This window comes from Callionymus lyra, chromosome 4, assembly GCF_982586985.1.
Source record: "Callionymus lyra chromosome 4, fCalLyr1.hap1.1, whole genome shotgun sequence".
NCBI lineage: Eukaryota > Metazoa > Chordata > Actinopteri > Syngnathiformes > Callionymidae > Callionymus > Callionymus lyra.
The window spans coordinates 35,073,264-35,094,259 of record NC_141821.1 but is presented as its reverse complement, the minus strand read 5'-3'; the positions used below and the strand labels follow the sequence as shown (position 1 = coordinate 35,094,259).

Genomic DNA, 20,996 nt, shown 5'->3' with positions numbered 1-20,996 from the left:
AGTATCTTAGAGAGAGAACTAACTCATTAATTCCGGAACCAGGAGTGGAACATGGTGTGTAAACATTAGGAGATTTCAAGATACTTATAAAACACAGACCAATATTACTACTTACTTACATGTTAGTGTAATGGTTCATTATAAACAGGGGTTATAATATAGAAAAGAGGGGCGACAATAGTTTTCAGACATGCGTGAAAAGTGAATAATGACCCGATTATTGACGAGGCCGCACTGCTCCAGAGACATCTCCACTCGCTTCTTATCGGAGAACATTTTCAGGATGCTGGGAAACAAACAGAAAGACAGTTAAGCGAGGCCAAACAGCCAGACATGACCAATCGACGGCAGAACACTCACTTCTTGACGGGGATTTTTCCGTCCTGGTTAACCTGCAACTTGAGTTTGGTATACCTGCAGGTGAGGCCGGTGTTTGTAATGAAAATACTTTTTAAATGGTGACAGCAAAAAAAAAAGAAGGGAAAAGTTCTTACGCTTTCAGCAGGAAAACATTCCGTGACGAATTCTGTGAGAGAATGTTTGTTGCCAACTTGAAGAGTTCATCTGTCCAGATCTGGTGATGAGAAATGTTTTGTCATATGAATCCACCTTAATATTTAATATTTAAAAATGTAAGGAAGAGGAGGAACACATAAGAGGACGAAGGGAGACCAAAACAAACAGAAACATTCCTTTACGTTAACGTCATAAAAGACAAGAATCAACAAACAGCCAGGGGGAGAGAAGGGGAGATGTGGGGGGAGACAAGGAGAAAACGAGGAGAGGAGATGAGATAAAGAAGCAGACTAGTACTTAACACACAATTAAACGTCAAAAAATGGGAGACAACGGAGGGTGCAGATGAGATGTGAAGAGTGAAGAACGACAGATAAGGGCAAATGAGAAGAGTTGGTGACAGAAGAGACTGATGCAGAAAAAAAGTACAAAAGGAAACCTTTGCCGTGTCTTCCTGCATGGCCTGGAAGTTGACGAAGGAGATGTTGACCAGGTCGCTGCCGTACACCACAGTCACAAGTTTCCCCTCCACATTCTCCCCTTTGCCGAAGCCCAGCACGTCACGGACCTTTGGATCCTGCAGCAAACCAATCATTTCATTATTGTGTTGCATTTAAACTTCCGACCACTAGATGGCAGCTCCACAGCTAAAGGAAAAATGAAATAGCGTGATATACTGACGATGAGAGAATACATTCACTACAATAGAAGAGTCAAGTACTTGGACAATACTACAAAAATATTACAGTATCATTATATATGGTATCATTGCCCCAGTATCGTGATATGTATAATATTATCAGATTCTTGCCAATACACCCCTAGAAACCCATCTAAAAGGGACTTGCATGTCAGGAAAGCCCCCCCGCTCATGTTGGATCACTTCCTGATTCACGCTCTATCCATCAGCTATTTCCTCACTTCCTGTCTGAGGGTCATTCTGTCAGCTGGTTAATTAACAGTCTGTCACCAGCAGCAGACAGAACACTGTTGCACCTTTAACTGACGCTCATCGGCAGCAGTAGGTGACAACATATACACACAAGTATACACAGACTCACTGACCTTTGGCTGCTTGGCAAACTTCCCGGTCCTGGTGTCTCTGATGAAACTGATATCCAGCGTCTCAACCTCCTGGAACAAGACAAAATTTGCCAGAATCAGAAAACGTATTGTCATGTTTGTAAACAACACTGGAATTAGTTGCGTTGGCATTACAGAGAAAAATAAAAACAACCACCAAGGCAGCCGTCTATGCCGCCATCTTGAGTTGTCAAAGGTACGCAAACAATACTTCACCACCTGTAACATTTAGTGTACAACTGTCCAACTCATGGCCCCGAGACCACATCCAGCCCACTAAGTCATTTTATGTGGCCTGACAGTTGTTCAGCTCAGAATCAATGGATGTCAACAACATACAGAGACAGACAAGGATTGATGGGAATGTTAGATGAAGTATGACAAACATGGAGATCCTTATTAGAAATGTTAAATATAATACATTTTGTTTAGTACTTGGCCCCCAGTGTGATTAAGTTTGACGACTCTGAGTAAGCATATCACTAATTGAAAGTTATAGTTAATAGTTAAGTTATACTTAAAATTTAAATTTAAATTCTTCTAGCCCTCAGTCGACTAAGGTTTGGGATTATTTTCAGAGTAATCCCTTCCTTTTTAGAGAAATAATCAAAAATGTACATGAATTTTAATATAGCATCTGAGTCTCATCTTAACTTAAGTCCAAAAAGACACACTTAAAAACACCCAAAAACCAAAGTTCTCCGGGTAAATATTGTGAGCGTTTCCAGTTTAATGTCTAAACTGGAAGTGCTCTCGAGTTTACCCGGAGAACTTCCTGTCTATGTAGGCTGCTGGTTTAGCAGCTAGCCTAGCGGCATCCGCAAAAAACAACCATAAAATGTACACGTTTAGATTTTTTCGCGACAATTCCTCTGGACTTCAATACAAGATGGATGCTAAAGACAAGTACCACACATATTTGGATTTTTTTAAAATCTTTTTGGACGAAGATGATGCTATATTAAAATGAACAAACATTTTTGTCTATAACTCTAAAAAGGAACAGATTACTCTGAAAATAATCCTAGCCCTTAGTCGACATGAGAGTGAGTAAAAAATAAGTGATTGACGGATGGACCATCACTTTTATGTCCCAGCCATGTGCGTTTTAAACAAATCCACACATATGTTACACAGTATTTGCTGTGGAAACATTGAGAGCACATCAAATGAAACAAGACTCAAGGTTAAGGTTAGAAGACACTACCAAATAAATCACCTGAAGGACCACAGAGAGGTCAAATTTGCCAAAAGGAAAAGGACGACGGGAATCCAGACTTCTATTACTACAAGCCATCGATTGTGCCACGCCTGACATAAGCCATGAGAGTCAAGCTTCACGCAATTGTGAGGAAATATTTGCTCATCACAGTGAGTGAAAATTTAATTTAATTTACTTTTCCAAAGCTTTTATCTCATCAGAAAGACATTAAATGTGTTTGGAACGTGAAATTCTTAATCAATCTTTGACTGTTGAGTAATGTGGACAAACTACATATCAACGTTTGATTTCTTTGTGTAATAATGCTGATTCTTATCTAGTTACACAAACTTATCACATTTCTTTATCAAGGAACAAGCATTTTGAGTGGGCACTGAGCCGGGACTGGGTTTGTTCCTGGAGTTAGTTGGTCGAAGAATGGTTTAGATCCCTATGAAAGCTGAGGCTCTGAAGACTGAACTCTCTGAGCAACAATCTTTATCTTACTCATGGCTTCCCCAGCCCTCATTTGTTACATCACCCGCCCGCGGGCACTTTGCCACACCGCTAGTGGTCAAAGGTCAACACCATTTCCACCAAACTTTGACTTCAACTTTTGGTCAGCCTATAGAGAATGTTTCACTTCCTTGGAGAGTAAAACACACGCACACACACACGCACACACACACACACACACACACACACACACACACACACACACACACACACACACACACACACACACACACACACACACACACACACACACACAGGTTCTGGTCTCCCACAGGCTGTGGTTCCATTCTGCCATCGCCATGGTGACTCCCTGGAGACCGTGGTATTGAGATTACAACGGAGTCTGCCATCTCGCCGTGTCTGAGTGGAACAGTTATCGCTCACTCCTAGTGGCACAGATACAAGTGAAACTGCAACATGCAAGTCGTGACTTGTGAAATATCCTGACCTCAAGTCAGACTGGTGTGTGTGTGTGTGTGTGTGTGTGTGTGTGTGGGTGTGTCCGTGTGAAGAAATCTAACACGGAAACAGCTCTTCTCAAGTCAAGTGTGTCATACATGATCAGAAAAAGCAGATGAGTGTGTGGTGTGTGTGTGTGTGTGAGAGAGTGTGTGTGTGTGTGCAGCAGGGTGCATGTGTCCGTGTGAAGGTCGGTTACTTCGCAGCACATTCTTGACATATTCCAGCCTGCTGTTCTATGAGTGTGTGTTTTGATTAGCATGTGCGTATCTGTGTGTCCCTGTGTGCGAGTTAGCTAGCTAACTTAGTCATCGGTTGAATCTTATTATGTGCGTAACTGAATCCTGATCAACGATTCCTCTCTTCCTTTTTAACTTATCAAACATAAGTTAGTTATTCACGAGCGGTTTCATCCACGGAATCTGTTTCTTTCGAGAAATGTTTCAATTGACACGGTGCACCACTGAACACAGACATCAGGAAGCGATATTGAAGACTACAGTCACAGGGACTTGTATTTACACAATGAATACCTTCAGCTAGTTTGTTGTTGTTCTGATCCACCCACCTCGCTGTGGAGCAGCTCTCAAGCATGTGACCCATCCGTTTATTTGTTATACGTGTCTTTACAAGCCAATGAGTGACAACCTGAGCTCTGATTTGACAAAGCCTCACTGTTACGAAGTGACATCTTAAAAAACAAACCTAATCTATCTCATGGCAGATCAAAAGGTTAAAAGAATGTTCTCACCAAATGCAAATCCTGTGGGCAATCAGGACAACCACCACGGAAATAAAAGAGAAGAGCAAGTGATGTTTGACAGTTTTACAATTGTGTCAGTTTATATCAACTCCATCTGCTTTACCATTTTTTTTATCCACATCAATCTCTTCTCACACTTTACAATAACCTTTTAACAACGCAGCAGGACCTTCCTCAGCTCAGACTCGGGTTCTTAAACTTGGCACAGGTTTCGGTTTGGACGTGAAATATGGGTGAGTCTTTCCCACATGATCCGGAAACAAGCGACAGACTCCTACCACAGATCCTCCCGCCTTTTAAACAAAGGTGCAGATCTGCTAACGCTCTGAAATTTTAAAGAACAGTTGAGAAATTAACTTAATATTTCCAAGTCGAATTAGAACTCTCAGAAAAACATCTTAAAGCTAACATTTGTCATTCATAGCATTGGAGAAACTAGAAAAACAAAAGCTATCTAAACACATCTCAGGAGGAGTATCTTGTGTCAGACCCTTTCCATCTATTCTTTTGTTTCTTTTAGAGAGCAAAGCAAAATACCAACAATAACAAACACATTCATGTAGAAGTTAGAGTTTAAATGTAAAAACACAACTCTCCTGACTCACATGCAGTAAGTCCCTCACCAGGTTACGAGAGCAGAGTCCATTATTACGCATAATGGACTTCACTCGTCCTCCAGCTAGCTCTAATGAAGCACCGCTTTTTTTAAACAACAAGTCCCTTGGAGGTGGAGACTTCCAGGACTGATTTAACAATCAAAGTAGTCGTTAATTTTGCCAACATTGTGACATCATGGATTCATTTCTTCAGCGTCTATAAGCCAAAATAAGTCTGGAGCAAGTTTTGCAAAAACATGGTTTTAATTTTGTAACCCTTGTGTGGTCCAAGGAAGCCACTGACCCATGCGAGAACTTTATAGTTATGTATGTGTTCAAGTGAGGACATACAAACACAGTGGCGGGCCGTGAATCTCACACACGTTTGAATGAATCCACCTCTCAATAACTACTTTAAGGTTCTTTATACCCCTACAGTCTGTGTGGTTTTCATGGCCATGTGACTTGTCTCAGTGCTATCCAATCAGAGGACATGAATGTGTCACGTGTTCAATGCGCTCTACGAGTCCAGGTTAGCTTCCAAAGCGCTGACGTTGTGTCGCCAACTTGAATCTGATTGGTTAACACAATCCTTCGGCTGCCGTTGATTTCAATGGACAAGAGCCACTTCTGAAACGACTGAAGGCCTCGGGTAGATTTCTTCTGGCAACACGTGACAGCTCAAATATGATTGGATGAAAGCTCTCACATGATCCCGGAAGCACAACTTGCGCAAGCAAGAGGAAAGAAATGAAATGAAGAGAAAAGACTATGAGGAATAATTTAATACATATTTATGAAAAATAAACAATAACAAAAAAAAAATAAGAAAAGTTTTTTTTTTACATTTTTCTTTTAAAAAAAACAACAACATGTATTTTCTAGGGCCTTGCTTGCTCTAATGGCCCACCACTGTTCAAACATGAAAAAATACAAAATTTTAGAGGGTGTGAAAAATGTGATTTTCTCTTAACACGCTTGACATTTGAACTAACATAGACAATAGAAAGACATTCAAACCTTCTGTTCAATATTTAAAAAAAATAAATGTCAAAGACACAGAAGTAATTATATGCCAAGTATCATGAGTTGATGATTGGATCCACCTGATCTTCTCGTTGTAGAACATTTGACCAGATGAAGCATGTGTGACTGTGTGATACTGGGCAGCGTCACTACATAGATAGAGTGTGTGTGTGTGTGTGTGTGTGTGTGTGTGTGTGTGTGTGTGTGTGTGTGTGTGTGTGTGTGTGTGTGTGTGTCAGATAATGTCAACAGAAAATAAAACATGTAGTGAAGTGAAAGTGGGAAGAGCGTAAGGGAAAATGAAGGGAAGTCATATCTTTATCAGATGACAATGTACTTCCTGTGCGTGTGCGTGTGTGTGCATGTGTGTGTGTGGAGGAGAGTACAAAATGTATAAACTCTAAAAAATGAAAGTGGTTGCAAATAGCAGACAATGGAAAATAAATGAGCATAGAATAAAAGAAAATACAATTCTAACGCATGACATTTAAAAGATAGAGGATGAAATAGAAGAAAAGTTGGAGCCGACAGTAAAAATAGAAGTATACTTCTAAAGAAAAAGTCCCTAATAAAATACAGCACATTTTTCTCACATGAATCAATGTGACATTGAAAAAAATCTTTATTCCTCATGCGATGGTTCAATAACATTCTCACGCTAGAATTATTCACACAATGTTCTTAAAGTTTTATTGCCTGAGGAAAACCCCTCAAACCATTCAGGTCAATCCATGGTAAAAAAAAAAATATATATATATATCTTAGACGCTCGACATGAGGTTCGTATTGATTCATCTTACATCGTTGAGGAGACTTTGAGGAATCAAGAGTAAGACCGTGGGTTCACGCATGTGTGCACATCTATTATGAGGCTACTGTTGTTCTGTGGTGACTCAATTACCTCCCTCAGGGGACGAACCACTCACCACTCAGGTGTTATTGACATGACCTGTTACGCCCTGAGGGATGGGGAGCTAACGGCGGAGGGGGAGTCAAGAAACCCACACTCCCCCTGTTCTAACAACTTCCTGTCCGCTTTCCCACGCTGAGCGAGAACTAGAGATTAGAAGTGTTGTTGCAAGAAAACGAGGCAAAGGATCATTTTTAAGGGACAAAACATGATATCAGAGAGGTCGTTTCCATAGAAACGGGCTAAAGAGCGGCTCAGGGGAGTCCAAGCATCGGAGATGAAGTTGGATGAACCACTTCATCCAGCTCTCCATAGAACTACAAAAAGTAAAATGTGACTACAACATGGAAACTGAACCACAGAACCGTCTCGCCAATCAACCTTCAGGTAGTCCAGAGAAATGTAAGTTTGCAAACCAGGATTGTGTCAGAGAAACTGTCAAGTATGAACACCTATGGGGTTTCTCTCCTCCCACTAAACAGCTGAAGTCAAATCTGCACCAAACCTAAACCCTGGATTTGTGGTAACATCTGCTGAAGCACATGTGGATCTGAAACATGTAACATCTAATTTAAAATTTGACCTCACTGGGAGGCATCAGTGGTTGCCATGCTGCCAGGAAACAGAAATCATGTACAAGTGTTTAAAGAATTTGGAAAGATAACAAACCATGCAGCATATTTATTCATATGGCCTGAACAAATAAAACAAATGTTATAGATTAAAAACCATAAGGAGGAGCAGCTTTAGAAACAACTTCATCACTTGGTCTGTTACAGATTCATAATAATGGAAAAAATAAGTTTAAATCAACATCTGGATTCCTTAAAGGTCCAGCTAACAGTTAAAGATTTATAATAAAAAAAGGCTATCAAAGCCAAAAAGAATAAATTGTAAAATCGGTGATGATGGTTAAACAAACAAATGCCTGCCATTAATCAACACTGCCTTCAGGAAATTCATAAAGGGATTAGAAACATAAGTAAAATAAATAGAATTAATGACGTTTAATGTTGGAAAAATACAATTCCTTCTGTTGCTGCCTTAACTAACAGGCAAAAAAAAAAAAGTCCCATCCAGGAACAGGAAGAGCTCTGGAGTCACATGTGTATCTCCCTGTCTTTAGATGTGTTAAACACAGTGACAGTGAGTCATTAACTGTTTAATAAAACTCCCTCTAAGAGGTGTTGACCCTTGACATACTGTCACACCAATGACTCATCGGTGCTAAATATTTGGACTTAATTCCACCTCACCAATGATTCTCGTCGCTGTAGTTGCTGGAAGAAGAAAGTGAAGATGTGCACTCAGTTGTATGTACACAAAAAAAAGAAAATCATTTTCACCCTTTTCGTATTATTTATAACTTTGTGCCGGTTTACAGATCTTTCTGCATTTTAAAATCCCAGCTCATAAATCCACAGAGACGAGTCCTCCCTTGTGTTTTGGCCCAAATAATGCACCTCCTTTCTTCTTAGAATCATCCTCCAGCAGCATGTCATCAACACTTCACTCCTCTAATCATCATCTGTTCAAACTTATTCATCAAACCCTACAAATATTACCCGGGTTTATCTGCCCAGTATATGACGCATATAGTCCTGCGATTTTACACCCAAAAATATATTATCATTTTCCAAGTATTCATCTTTCCAATGTGATCATTGATCAACTCTAGGCTTGCTGGCCAAACCTGGTCCGTTATGCCATTTTGAAGGGCCTGTTGTACACAAGATACACAAGTTTGTTTATATACGTGTGTACGTGTGTGTGGGAAAACCTGTTGGTAGCACAAAGTGTGAATCCTTAGCATACCACACACTTAACTTAGCATAACTTAAAGTCCCACAGAAAAACAAAAACAAAATACATTTCCTCATTCCAACCTGCTCTCATTACTCATTACTGCAGTGTTTTATTCTATTTTTCTTTTGATAACTCCAATTTCACAATATCAACAATAAATCTTTAGATATATATATTTAACTCAAGTGGTTTTCTCCAAACAGACCTCACACAGAAGATACAAAAATAAATACCTGAAACATTTAAAAAATTTCATTCATTTTCTACTCGCCTTCAAACGGCTCATTTTTTTTCAGAGTAATCCAGGTATGTTTGGAGTTATAGACAAAAATGTTTGTTCATACGACGGTCGCTAACAACAAAACGAAACATCCAAATACCTCTGTACTGCTCGCCTGTAACGTCCATCTTGTATTGAAGCCTCGACATGAAGATTTGCTCAGAAAAAAAAGAGAAACTAGTCTCAGGACAAATCGCGTGAACTCCCAGTGATGACAGACAACACTGGGAGCAATAAGAGTGTTTCCTGTTTGTGTAGCATGTTAGCCTTTTAGCGTCTGCTAAAAACAAGCTTCAAATATAGACTTTTTTAGGTTTTATCCAGAAATATTTCTAATGTTGAGGCTTCAATATAAAGGACATTACAGACAAGTTAGCATCAGTCGCTACATTAGCATGGACATACATTTTGCATACAACTCCAAAAGACAGTTATCTGAAAATAATCTCAACCCTTCGTTAACTTGAAATCAAATTTAACTTATTTTCTACTCAGCCTCAAGTCGACTATCACGTAAAAGGGCTTCGTAGCCACTGAAACTCTTGCTGCACTTGGATGTAGACCAGCCACAAATCACAAACTCTTATCAATAAGGGCAGACCCTCATGTTACACTGCACCACAATAAGATGGTTATAAAAACACAGTATAAGATAAGATATGGCTTTATGCTTATCTTGGGGAAATGAAGGTCGTCACAAAGCAATGATTACCATACAAACGCATATTAAGATACAGTATACATATTCAAAATATAAAAACATAGATAAATACAAAATAATAAAGTAATGATGAATAAATAAATGACAATAAACAATAAAAATAAACAAATACAAAGAGTGGGGGAAGGAAGTTGGAATACCAATTAAAAATGTCTTTTTTGGGTCCGGTTTGAACATTTAAAACATTTTTACTCTAGAAAAATGCAGTAAGGATCTAATGTTTTCCACATGAACATCTGCATAGAACTGTAGATCACCGAAATCAAGATCTTTAGCCAAAATTAAAATCTGAGATGTGTGATGTTGCAAAACATAAATGAGCATTAATCCGAGAGCAGAAATGTGATCAGCCGTTCCGTTCAATACTGTACTTTTGGACGAGGAAGGAAAAAGAAGAAAAGTGTCACAACCGCACCTCAGGCGACAAATGGCCCATTATCAAAAAACACAATTTCAGAAGGACGTATATGGTGTGAACACATGCTACAAGCACAAAAACACACACGCACACACACACACACACAAACACACACACACACACACACACAAGCAGCCAGGAGCTCACAGGTTAATTAAACAGCTCTGAAGTGTCACTTGATCCGACTGGACTCCCAGAATAATTCCCAGTTCACTGTGATGTTGGATCACACAGTATTTCACTGCATGAGTGATGGAGGGAGGACGGATCATGTTCAGAGAGGAGAATGTTCCTGGAAGTTTGGGGATAATAATATACGGGAAAGTTAGGCGGGAATTCCTGCTTTAGAACAAGCCCAAGAATTTGGTTAAAGAATAGAGTTCCACCCATGGAACTGATGTTTATGTGATCATTTCATTTTAACTTAAGGTAAAAAGCTTGATTTTGATTAAGGTTTTGTAAAGTTTCATATATTTTGCTATTTTTTTGGACATGTTCAAGAGAACCTAGGACTTCCTGGATACCAACTAATTATCCTTCTGACTCTTCACATGTGTGCAGGCGGGCTTGTCCTTCTCCATTCCCTCATGATCAGCACTGTCAGAGAATTATCTCAAGCCTAAATAAACCAAAACTTAGTCGGCGGGAAGTGAGTCAACAGGTGATGAAGCTCCCACCACTATAGATTAAATTCTCTGACACATGCAAATTGTTATGATCTCAAAACCTTAAATGTGTTGCTAAGAAATCACAGAAAATTACTTAACATGATAGTTCACCCAAACTTCACTCATTTTCTACTCACCCTAATGTCGTCTAAGAGTTGGAATTATTTTCAGATCTGTTCCTTTTTAGAGTTTTAGACACGTTTGTTTTGTTCATTTTAATGTAGGACTGAGCTCAGTTGTCTTCGTCTTTATCTTCGTCCAAAATAACACACTTGAATACCTCCAAATACCAACCATCAATAGTGCTAAAAAGTAAAAAAAATAATTAGCAGTTAAATATGCACAGAGCTCACATTCCACAGTCTACACTGTGAGCGCTCACGATATTTACCAGGAGTACTTCCTGTTTGTGTAGCATGTTAGGCTTTCAGCTTGTGCAACAAACAAGTTTAAAATCTGGACATGACAGAAGGATCCCTTACGTTGAATTGTCACAGCTAGAGGCGCATTACAGACGAGCAGTATGGAGGTATTTTAATGTTTTATAGTGTGTCTTTTATGACAAAGATGAAGACAACTGAGCTACATTAAAATTAACAAAAAAAAAGAAGATATTACTCTGAAAATACTCCCAACTCTTCTACATGAGGGTGAGTAGAAAATTAAATGTCATTTTGGGTGAACTTACCATTTAAGCTACCATCTTACGGTTGACAACTCACTCTGGTTTGTCAAATTTCAGAATACTTTAAATAAATGTAGTGGTGGCAAAGTAATGTTACATATAATGGTTGGATAATACTCTTTAATGTTGCAGAGAAACTATTATAATTCTGAATGTGTACTCAACAAGAGAAGATGCAGCAGATCATTTGTGTTTAAATATTTGTACACCGTTTTTAAACATGCTTATAGATCAGATTACATAAGCAGAAGCGGCATTAATCTGGTTCACTTCCTTTTTTCGGACTAATTGTATCTGAGTCATGGTCCAAATGCAAAATCTAATAGAGGAGAGAGATGATAGCAGATGATGGAGGGAGAGGGGAGAGAAGAGCGGATGTGGGGAGATAGATGGATGGAACGAAACGACTAAAATGACAAAGACCACAATGATGTCTGGAAGGAGGTATTGAGTTAATGGACCAGAGCCAAGAAGACAATAGAACCACAGAATCCAGATCCAACAATCCGTGAATTGATGATGAAATATTTTGCCAAAACAATTGTTGAAATGTTATTTTAGGGTCTTGTCTTGTGTTTTGCTCGATATATATTTTCAATAATGGACTCCTACATAGGTTAGTCGCTAAATAAATATGGAAAGCTTTTAATGATATTTACGTACGTCTTGAAGTCTATGATATTGTTGATAAAAGGTTCTTAATCGGATCAAGACCAGGCGAGTCCAAAGTCTGGCCCAAAGGCCATTTGCGACCATTCATTAGATTTAAGTGGCCCATTAGTATTGTGAACCAATGAATGGGGAGAAAAAATACAGAGATAAAATGGCACTGCAAAGAGAGGCACACCTCTGCTCAAGTCATGATTTATTATATATTCATAATAAATAAATCAATAAATTCTGATAGAGCAGCAGCAGTTAAGAGCCATACACCAACAAAATGCCTCATTATCAACATTTAGGAAAATATATTTGAATACGAGTTATTATCCTAATAGACGGACTGATAAAATACAAAGATCGACGACAGATCCAACCAATTGAATGAAATGAAAAATGTGAAATAATGACTATGTTTTGATATGCCATGTTTATATTGTGTGCTATTCTTACCAGGTTAGCACCTCCTGTCCAGTAGAGGAAGAATCCATCGGGATCTACTTTTAGGGTCACCAGTGTGGGGGGGCCACTGTTGGGCTCCTGAATGACAACAAGAAAAAACGTGAATGAAAAGTTTTGAGATGATTGGCATACATGAATATGAAAAGTTTTGAGATGATTGGCATACATGAATATTGAGATTTTAAACAAAAATTTTGTCGTTTTATTTAGAGAATCCTCTCTTCATGCTGGGACGACACAAAAACTGCACTTTTACACACACAAGCACACAATGGTTATTCGACTACACATCGTTCAGTCAAGCTTACTTTACATCATAATTTCTGGTTTCAATTCCTCTGTAATTATTATTTTTAAAGACTACACAGACTAAGAATGAGCAGGATACTTGATGATTGGCAAGTGGTTGCCAAGGCAACAGTACCCATTGCTCCTATTTAAATAAATGTAAATCCTAATAAAACTCTTTTGTTAATAAAACGTAAAAAAGTGATAGAGAATGAAATATGTTCTTGTTGACTTCAGTAAAACATTCGTAGACCCTTTTTTTGTTCCAATCTTGTGATAATTAACATCGTGTATAAGAAAGAAGGCTGTTTTCTGACCCTGATTTTACTGAATATATACGGAATATAAAAAATATATAAATAAAAAAAAAGTAACATTTAAATCTCTTTGGAGATGGATCAATTATCAATTATCAACAACCAATTACATTTTTAAATAATTCCTGACAGATATTTATTCATAATTCAGAATAAAATGTGTAATATTTCTAGTAGAGATTCATGTGTTTATCCAGGAGTTGCTAGAAGTACTAACCCAGATTATGTGACGACACGTTGGGATTATAGATATAGCTAACAAATAAACAACCACTTGGTTTGAGAGGCATCGATTACCTCTGTACTTTTTTGGACTCTAGGAAGAAACCGGAATCACCCCGAGGAAATCCATGCAGGCATGGGAATAACATATGACCTCCACACGGACCAAGACCACAAAAGTAGAGTTGAACCGTGTGGGCTAAACAAAGTCATTGTTATTCGGTAATTATAATACAGAAATAAATTAGATCAAAGTTAAGAACACAAACATGTTTGTCACAAACACTCTCCCTGCTGTGTGTGTTTATGTGTGTGCTAGTGAAAGGCGGGGGGGCTATAATTGCACTCAGTACTATAATTAAAACTTTCAGGTCTCACCACACTTCCTTCCTCCGTCCATCTGTCAATCATTTCTCCCCCTCATCAGCTTTAATAGACACAGGCCTGCTCGGCTGTCCAGGACCAGCCTGACCACCATAATGAGCTGACAAGTTTGCACACACATTTCTGCTGTTTGCGGAGCATGTGTATGTTTAAGATAATGGCTCTTTGGTTGAGCGGGACCGGGCGCTTGGCAACACGGACCAAGTTATGTCGCTGACGGTCAGAGAACTTTGGACTACTTTAGCTCGTGGCGAGTCAAGCTAGCAAACGACAAGGGATTTTTTAATTATTAAAAAAATATTTGCGACAAAAAAAAAATACTTGGTAAGATAACGATAGGAATTTTAAATTCATTAGAAATATATTTACACTTTATAAAAACATCAAGGAATTAAAAGTCGATAAATATTACAATCATGCAAGATAAAGCAGCTGGAAGTGGTCAAGTTAGGACCTTCTTCAAACTTTGCTTTTTTGTTACTACAATTAAAGGCAAGTTGACTTTTTGCTGCATTTCATTAGTGCAAAATTGCCGATCATTGCAAAATACATGTGCTTTTCTGAAGTTCAGAACAAATTAATCTCATAAATTAGGGTTGCACTGATTTCTATGTTCCCTTTACTTACACCTGGTCTTTGGTATCGAACAATTCCGATCTCCAGTGTTAAAATATTGACTAACTTGACCCACTTTGAGGTAACACAGTTTATGATTTCAATAAAAGACAAACCATACTAAGTTAGTACTTATTTAAAGTGTTTACATTTTTTAACAGCATTTTGAAACAAAGAAAAACAAACATTGTAAACTTTTTTTTCCTGTATCGAAAGTGATAATTTTTGTCAAGAACATACTGCATACAAGTGTCAAGCTCTACAAGTGATCAAGGGACTGCAGAACAAAATAAAATGAACACCTTTGCAGAATAAAGACCTGTATTCAACAAAGCTACACACCATACACACCATTTTTTATGTGGAGTGAGTCGTGACATATTTAACATCCATTTCCTGAAATGCCAGTTTTAGACAAGTATTTAAATTTTGCGATGAAAACAGAGGAATTGGGACAATGAATGAGGACAAGCGACAAAAATAAGCGATTGTAACGACTCCAGAGATTGATGAAGACGAAGTGATGAAGGATCACTCCAGATGTGAGAAACACGCTTCACATGTGGCTGTATTTGACCCCTCACCTCTCCCCCCTCCAACATCCCTCGTTTCTCACCCCTCTGCCAAGATGTCGCCGGCAATTCTTATTGAGGCGACAAAAACCTTTAACCACAAACACGCAAGCTAGTGAAGGAAAAAATGTTATGACAACTTTGCACTGGAATTTTTGACGGTGCCAAGGAGTGTTGACTTGTTTAGCAGTTTTGCTCTCACATGGTTCTTCGCTGCAGTAAAATCATGATTTATGTGGACCTCTATGAACACACCTGCCTTTAAAACAGATTTTTTAATGCGATCCGTTCTTCTCCCATGGTTGTGTTTTGGATATACCTGGGAAACCCCAGAGTCAACAACCAGAACATATTCCAACAAAGTGCCTGAACCACTTAAGATCTTCTTAAGGTTCTATTTGTCGTAATGTAAAATGATGATAAGAGTGTCTACTGTTGCCGTGCATTATGGGATTTTTTTTATTATTTATGGTAAAAGTGTTACTTTTGGTTCATGTAATGTAAAAGCAGACATTGTTGAATTATATCGCAGGCCAGATGTGGGGCCCATCACTTGCAAACAAAACCAAAAATTGAAACAGGCGGAAGAGACTTTAGACTGAGAAATTAGTTTGTTCTCTCCTGACAACTCTACTGTAGCATTTATAGATTATAATTCCAATATTCCATAATCACATCCTGGGGATTGTATATGATTCTTGTCGAAGATAATAAACAACAGAGGAAATTATAAAGCAACCTACGCTCATTTTTATTTTTATTTTTTTTAAATCAAGGATGATCTCTCCCTGTTATGAGTGACATATAGACAACTATGACTTCAGTTACTGATAAGAAAATGTGCACATGACATACATAAATGATTACATGACACACAGAACGGACACATGCAAGATCACATGACATAAATACTGTTCTTATTAAATAAATAATCAGATTACATAAATTCTAGTGTTGTGTTTACAATGCTGGCATTCAAAGTTTTTTGATTTCGATTATGAGAAGTTATCAAGGAAATAAATAACACCAGCATTATGTGACGTCAATAATGCAAGTATGAAGTAAATAACCTGTTCAGATCAGTAGAAAAGAAGGCAAAGGGTAAGAACGATCTAGAACTCCTTTTTGATATTAATTAAAAATGAAAAATGTTTGATTACGGTTATAAATTGTAGTTTATAACTTGTTTGATTACAGTTGGAATTTGTGGTTGCAGTTGACAAATTCTATGATTGTATGTTACTAATTCCAAAACAAAATTTAGTTTAACTCAAAGATGAGATAAATACAAAGTTGTCTAGTTAATCTTATTTTTGTTTAGCATTATTTGTACTATATTGACTTTCCAGTCAATTGGATGTTGCGTCGCAAACTCATTTCAGGAAGGTTTAATTGGCTGACAGGAATTTTAACTGAATTCCAGTCGGAATTTCATCTAAATTAAATTGTGGCTGCGGAGAGGAGAAGGCGGGAGGAAGGAGGGAGACTTTACAACAAGCTGGAACAGGAAGTCATTCAATGTGAAACACACACCCAGAACAAAACAGCCACACACGCGCATACAAACACATACACAGAAGAAAGAAGGTCAATTTGGAATGCATTCCTCCTCCTCCTCTCGACATGAGTCAGTGTGTGTGTGTGTGTGTGTGTGTGTGTGTGCGTGTGTGCGTGTGTGCGTGTGCGTGTGTGCATGTGTGTGTGTGCGTGCGTGTGTCACTTGACAGTTGAGAAACAGAGGTTTGTTGTGAGACTTGCAGTTCTGCAAAACATTCTCAGAGGGAAGCGACAACATCACAGACCAGGTGCTGCTACACGACCAGAGGATCACAGAGATGAGGTGAAGAAGAGAACTAAATAAATCAATCCATGCATTGAAATGTTCTTTATATAAATAATAAATAAATACTATGATTGATGCAAACATGAAAAAACATCTAAGGCAGTAAAAACAATCCTAGAGAGAAAATACAATCACAATATACTCCTTGTGTTTGAGAGAATTTTACAAGTCTATGTCTTTGTGTGCCCTGCTACTGACTGGCGTCCAGTCCAGGGTGTCCCCTGCCTCTCACCGGAAGAAACTGGGAGGGTCCATCCATCACCATCATTATCAAAATATCTGTTTTGACAGTTACTGTACACCAGACCAGAACAGTTTGACTGCATGTATGTGGCCCTCATGAGGTTGTAGCCCTCACAGATCATGTAGAAATAACTCTTTTTGGATGTATTCGTATTATTCATACACAGATATGGCTGTAAGGTTTTTGTCAGTTTGTCAGTTTTGAGTGTTTATTGCCATTCAAAAAAATTGAAGTGAATATAAAAATGTTCTTTTCTATCAGATTTTGGAAAACAAAATGCACTTAATGTTAGCATATTTTGCTTGATTACATTTTTGATGGCCCCTCACAACAGTCAGTGTATAAAACACAAGTTTAATGGCCCTCTGATTGTACACGATAAATATAGGAATCACTCACATTCATTAGAAATGAATGAACCTGTATTGACTGCTAAGTTTACTTTATAATTGTCGTCATGTTTCTACCGATGACGATGTGTTATCGTTTACATCAATATTATTTGTCAACACACAAACAGCAAGAGACAGAGACTGGTAGATCGGCTAACAGCTTAGTTAATCATTTATGAACTTAAACACACACACACACACACACACACACATACACACATACACACACACACACACACACACACTTTCTCCATGAAGAAGACCAAATGACCTACACACATAAGTACAGGTGTGTTGGTAACTAGGTCAGACTGTGATCTGGATGGCAAGAAAAGTCAAGTGTGTTTTAAAGAACTGAAAAAGATACAATCTGTCAACGCAAACAGTCCACTTCTATGTATGCTCTCAAGTAGGACAGGAAAAAAAAATCAGTGTGAGAAAAACCTGCTCGACAAGAATTTAGGCAGCTCAAGTATCTGACACACACACCCAACTATAGAGGACTTCTGTGTTCAGGTACACACACCTGCAGCTGCACACTAGAGGCAGGTGTGTGTGTGTGTGTATAAATGTGTGTCCTACCTCGTCCCACTTGATGAACTTGCCCCCCTTCCTCAGCGCCTCCTGGACACACACTGGCTTCAGCTGCAGCGCGTGCACTCCCGGCTTGGCCCCGGCCATCGTGAACACTCGTGCCTGGGAGACGACGCTTCAAGCGCGGCTGTCGCGAGCGCCACTGCCCGGGAAGAACACTCGTCCTTCCGGAGCTCCTCGACTCTTGGCGTCTCTTCTCTTCCGGGGATCAGAGGAGGAGGAGGAGGAGAAGCTCGCCCAGTCAAAGTTCGACCCTTGAAGACATGAGTTCACCACCGCGGCGCGTCCACCGGGCGCGTCCACGCGTCGATCCCGCGATTCTTTCTTTTTGTTTTTAGAGGCTAGAAGTGACTCTGAGTGATCCTGGGCTTCCTTCCTCCCATCTGCTGCCTCTCTTCACTCCTCCACTAACTTTCTCCACTTCCTCCCTCCCTCTCTCCCCTGACGTCTCTTCTTTCTCCTCCTCCTTGTTTTCAGCGTGAAAGAGGAGAGACAGAAGGGGGAGAGAAGGAGTCAATGAAAGTGGGTGTGTTTACTCCCACCAGCGTTTAGAACATTTCATTAATAATCTACAGATGAAAGTTTATACATTTAACAAAAAATAACGGATTTAAATCTAAATCTCTTAAAACAGCAAATATTTTTCCAAAACAAAACGTTATCTTATTTACTTTACTTACTTACTTATATTCAGTTTTAGCCCGGGTCATACACTTTTACCAAGTTTAAATCGCATTTAATTTGACACGATTTTAACTATTTTAACAATGGTTTTGCGAATCATTTTAATTGAATGAATGGACTGTTAGCATTTGTTTGATGTTTAAGAAACCATTCTTATTTTTAATTTTTAGAAAACCTACTAGAATAACTATATAAATGTGACTTAACAGAAATGGTCATTCAAATAAGACGTGTCTCAATTTAGGGATCCATGGCCGTTCCTAAGCTAGAGTGGAAATATTATCTTTGCATCTGTTCGTTGGTAAATACGTCCAAAAGATTAGCTCCTTCACCTGAATGAGTATCGTTTGTCTTCTAAAGCATTCTTAGAACCATTAGTTGTCACTTATTACTTATAATGTAGCAAATACTTCACCACACTTAATTATTTATGTCATTTATTTGGCTTCTTTACATTTCTTTTTTATTTAATTCGTATTAAAATGAAAGTGCCTCTGGAATGTATTTGAGTACCGTTAAACATTTATTTCATTTTTTTTTAGTACAGTAGAACATGAAGAATCCGCCATGCAGATGAAAATTTAGCCCACTATCAGCCATTTATGCATCTTTGGCGCTCCCAAGTGTCATATTAGTGCAACTACAATGTTCAACAATTTACCATTTGAAATAAGTGAGTAATGAAGCGTCTTTCTAGACCAGGGTCACAAAGTGCTTGAATAAACCTTTTTATTTGTAATGCGCCTTTGCATACATCAAATGTTAACACAATAATCATTAACCATGAAAGATAATTAAACGGTTCATTTTATTATAGTATATAAATAAAGCTCATAGTACAGAGAACCAAATAAAAAAACACCACTTTTAAAATTGAAAAGAAGGAAATAGTTTATAGTAACATCATCATCATTTGACATTTTTCTATTTCTTATTTTCCTCATAATTCTTCCTTATTTCTTAAGGCCTGCATCTTAATTTTCCCTGGTAGAGTTTACTACATTCCTGTATTAACTGAAAATAAAACCACCTTATTTATGGATTCTTTTAGATTTAAGAACAAACCAGAATACGGAACTTTATCTTACAGAATGTTTATGTTACAGTGTGATCATAAAATAATAATAATTAACTAACATTATAAGGTTTGATTAAATATAAATATGAATATAAGACACAACATGAATTGCAATATAGCGTAAAGAGATTAAAACAGGAAAGAATGGGATGAAGATGGGTATAGTCGCAAATAGAAGAGTAAATACTTTTGTTGAAAAGGTTCAAAAGTTAAAGTTAAGTTAAGGCAAACTACGTTTCCATGATGTAAAATAGTAATAGCTAATGATGGGGCACGCTAAGATGAAGGCAGATCGTTTTAAAACAGTTGAAATGAGGTCATTTACGGCCTAAAAAATATTCTTTAAATTCATTCTAAATGAAATGAGCAGCCAGTTTGAAGCTATAATAAAAGGAAAAACCTATCTATTGGACATCACATTGAAGCCCGGAAACGGAAACTATAACTCACTTCATACATTGTTGAGGAATGTTCTCCTCAGCTGGTTTTAATCAATTCCTATGAGTGAAATAAAAGCTGCTCCAAAGCCAGAGATGTCAGTTGTGTTCCAGGATATATTTACCAGAACCGTGTGGTCGGTGTATGTATGAAAGGCTGCACTTAAGTCCTGTGAAGCTAAAATAGAACGTTTCTGTTTCCTCTGATGTCCCCGTGGAATTTCCTCACTTGTTCTTAAGTGAAATTTGCTCCAACAAATCACATCTTATCATTTGTTAAAGCGGTTCCAAGATTCATGATCCAATATGGACCCCAAAATAACTGTTCCCCACAAACATGAAGGCAAATTCTGGAGGAAAAGTCGGGTCAAATGAAGATTGGTTGTGTGTTTAAAATAAAGTAGCAGCAGTGTGTGTGCAGACAACAGAATGACTTGACACAAGCTGTTCCTGCTTGTCTCAGTCACGCTCGTGGCTGATAAATGACCGTAGAACACTTACCTAAGTGACTTCATGGTCCTGAGTCCTTTGCAAAAGACCATGAATGTCATCATCA

General features: G+C 38.2%; 1 protein-coding gene across 2 annotated transcripts in view; it reads right to left on the bottom strand.

Moving 5' to 3' along the window:
* The window catches only part of plcb3 (phospholipase C, beta 3 (phosphatidylinositol-specific)), a 29,935-nt gene extending 11,230 nt beyond the window's left edge, over nt 1-18,705 (bottom strand). The window contains exons 1-7 of one of the 2 annotated variants that reach the window (XM_087789988.1): nt 18,230-18,705; nt 12,762-12,848; nt 1,582-1,650; nt 956-1,093; nt 495-574; nt 361-414; nt 214-286 (exon numbers count right to left, since the gene is read on the bottom strand). In XM_087789988.1, the coding sequence (XP_087646114.1) occupies nt 214-286; nt 361-414; nt 495-574; nt 956-1,093; nt 1,582-1,650; nt 12,762-12,848; nt 18,230-18,328 (600 nt within the window). In that variant the 5' untranslated portion in view covers nt 18,329-18,705. The remainder of the gene's footprint in view (nt 1-213; nt 287-360; nt 415-494; nt 575-955; nt 1,094-1,581; nt 1,651-12,761; nt 12,849-18,229) is intronic. The other variant, XM_087789987.1, reaches the window with a different exon arrangement.
* Between the last annotated feature and the right edge of the window lie 2,291 nt (nt 18,706-20,996).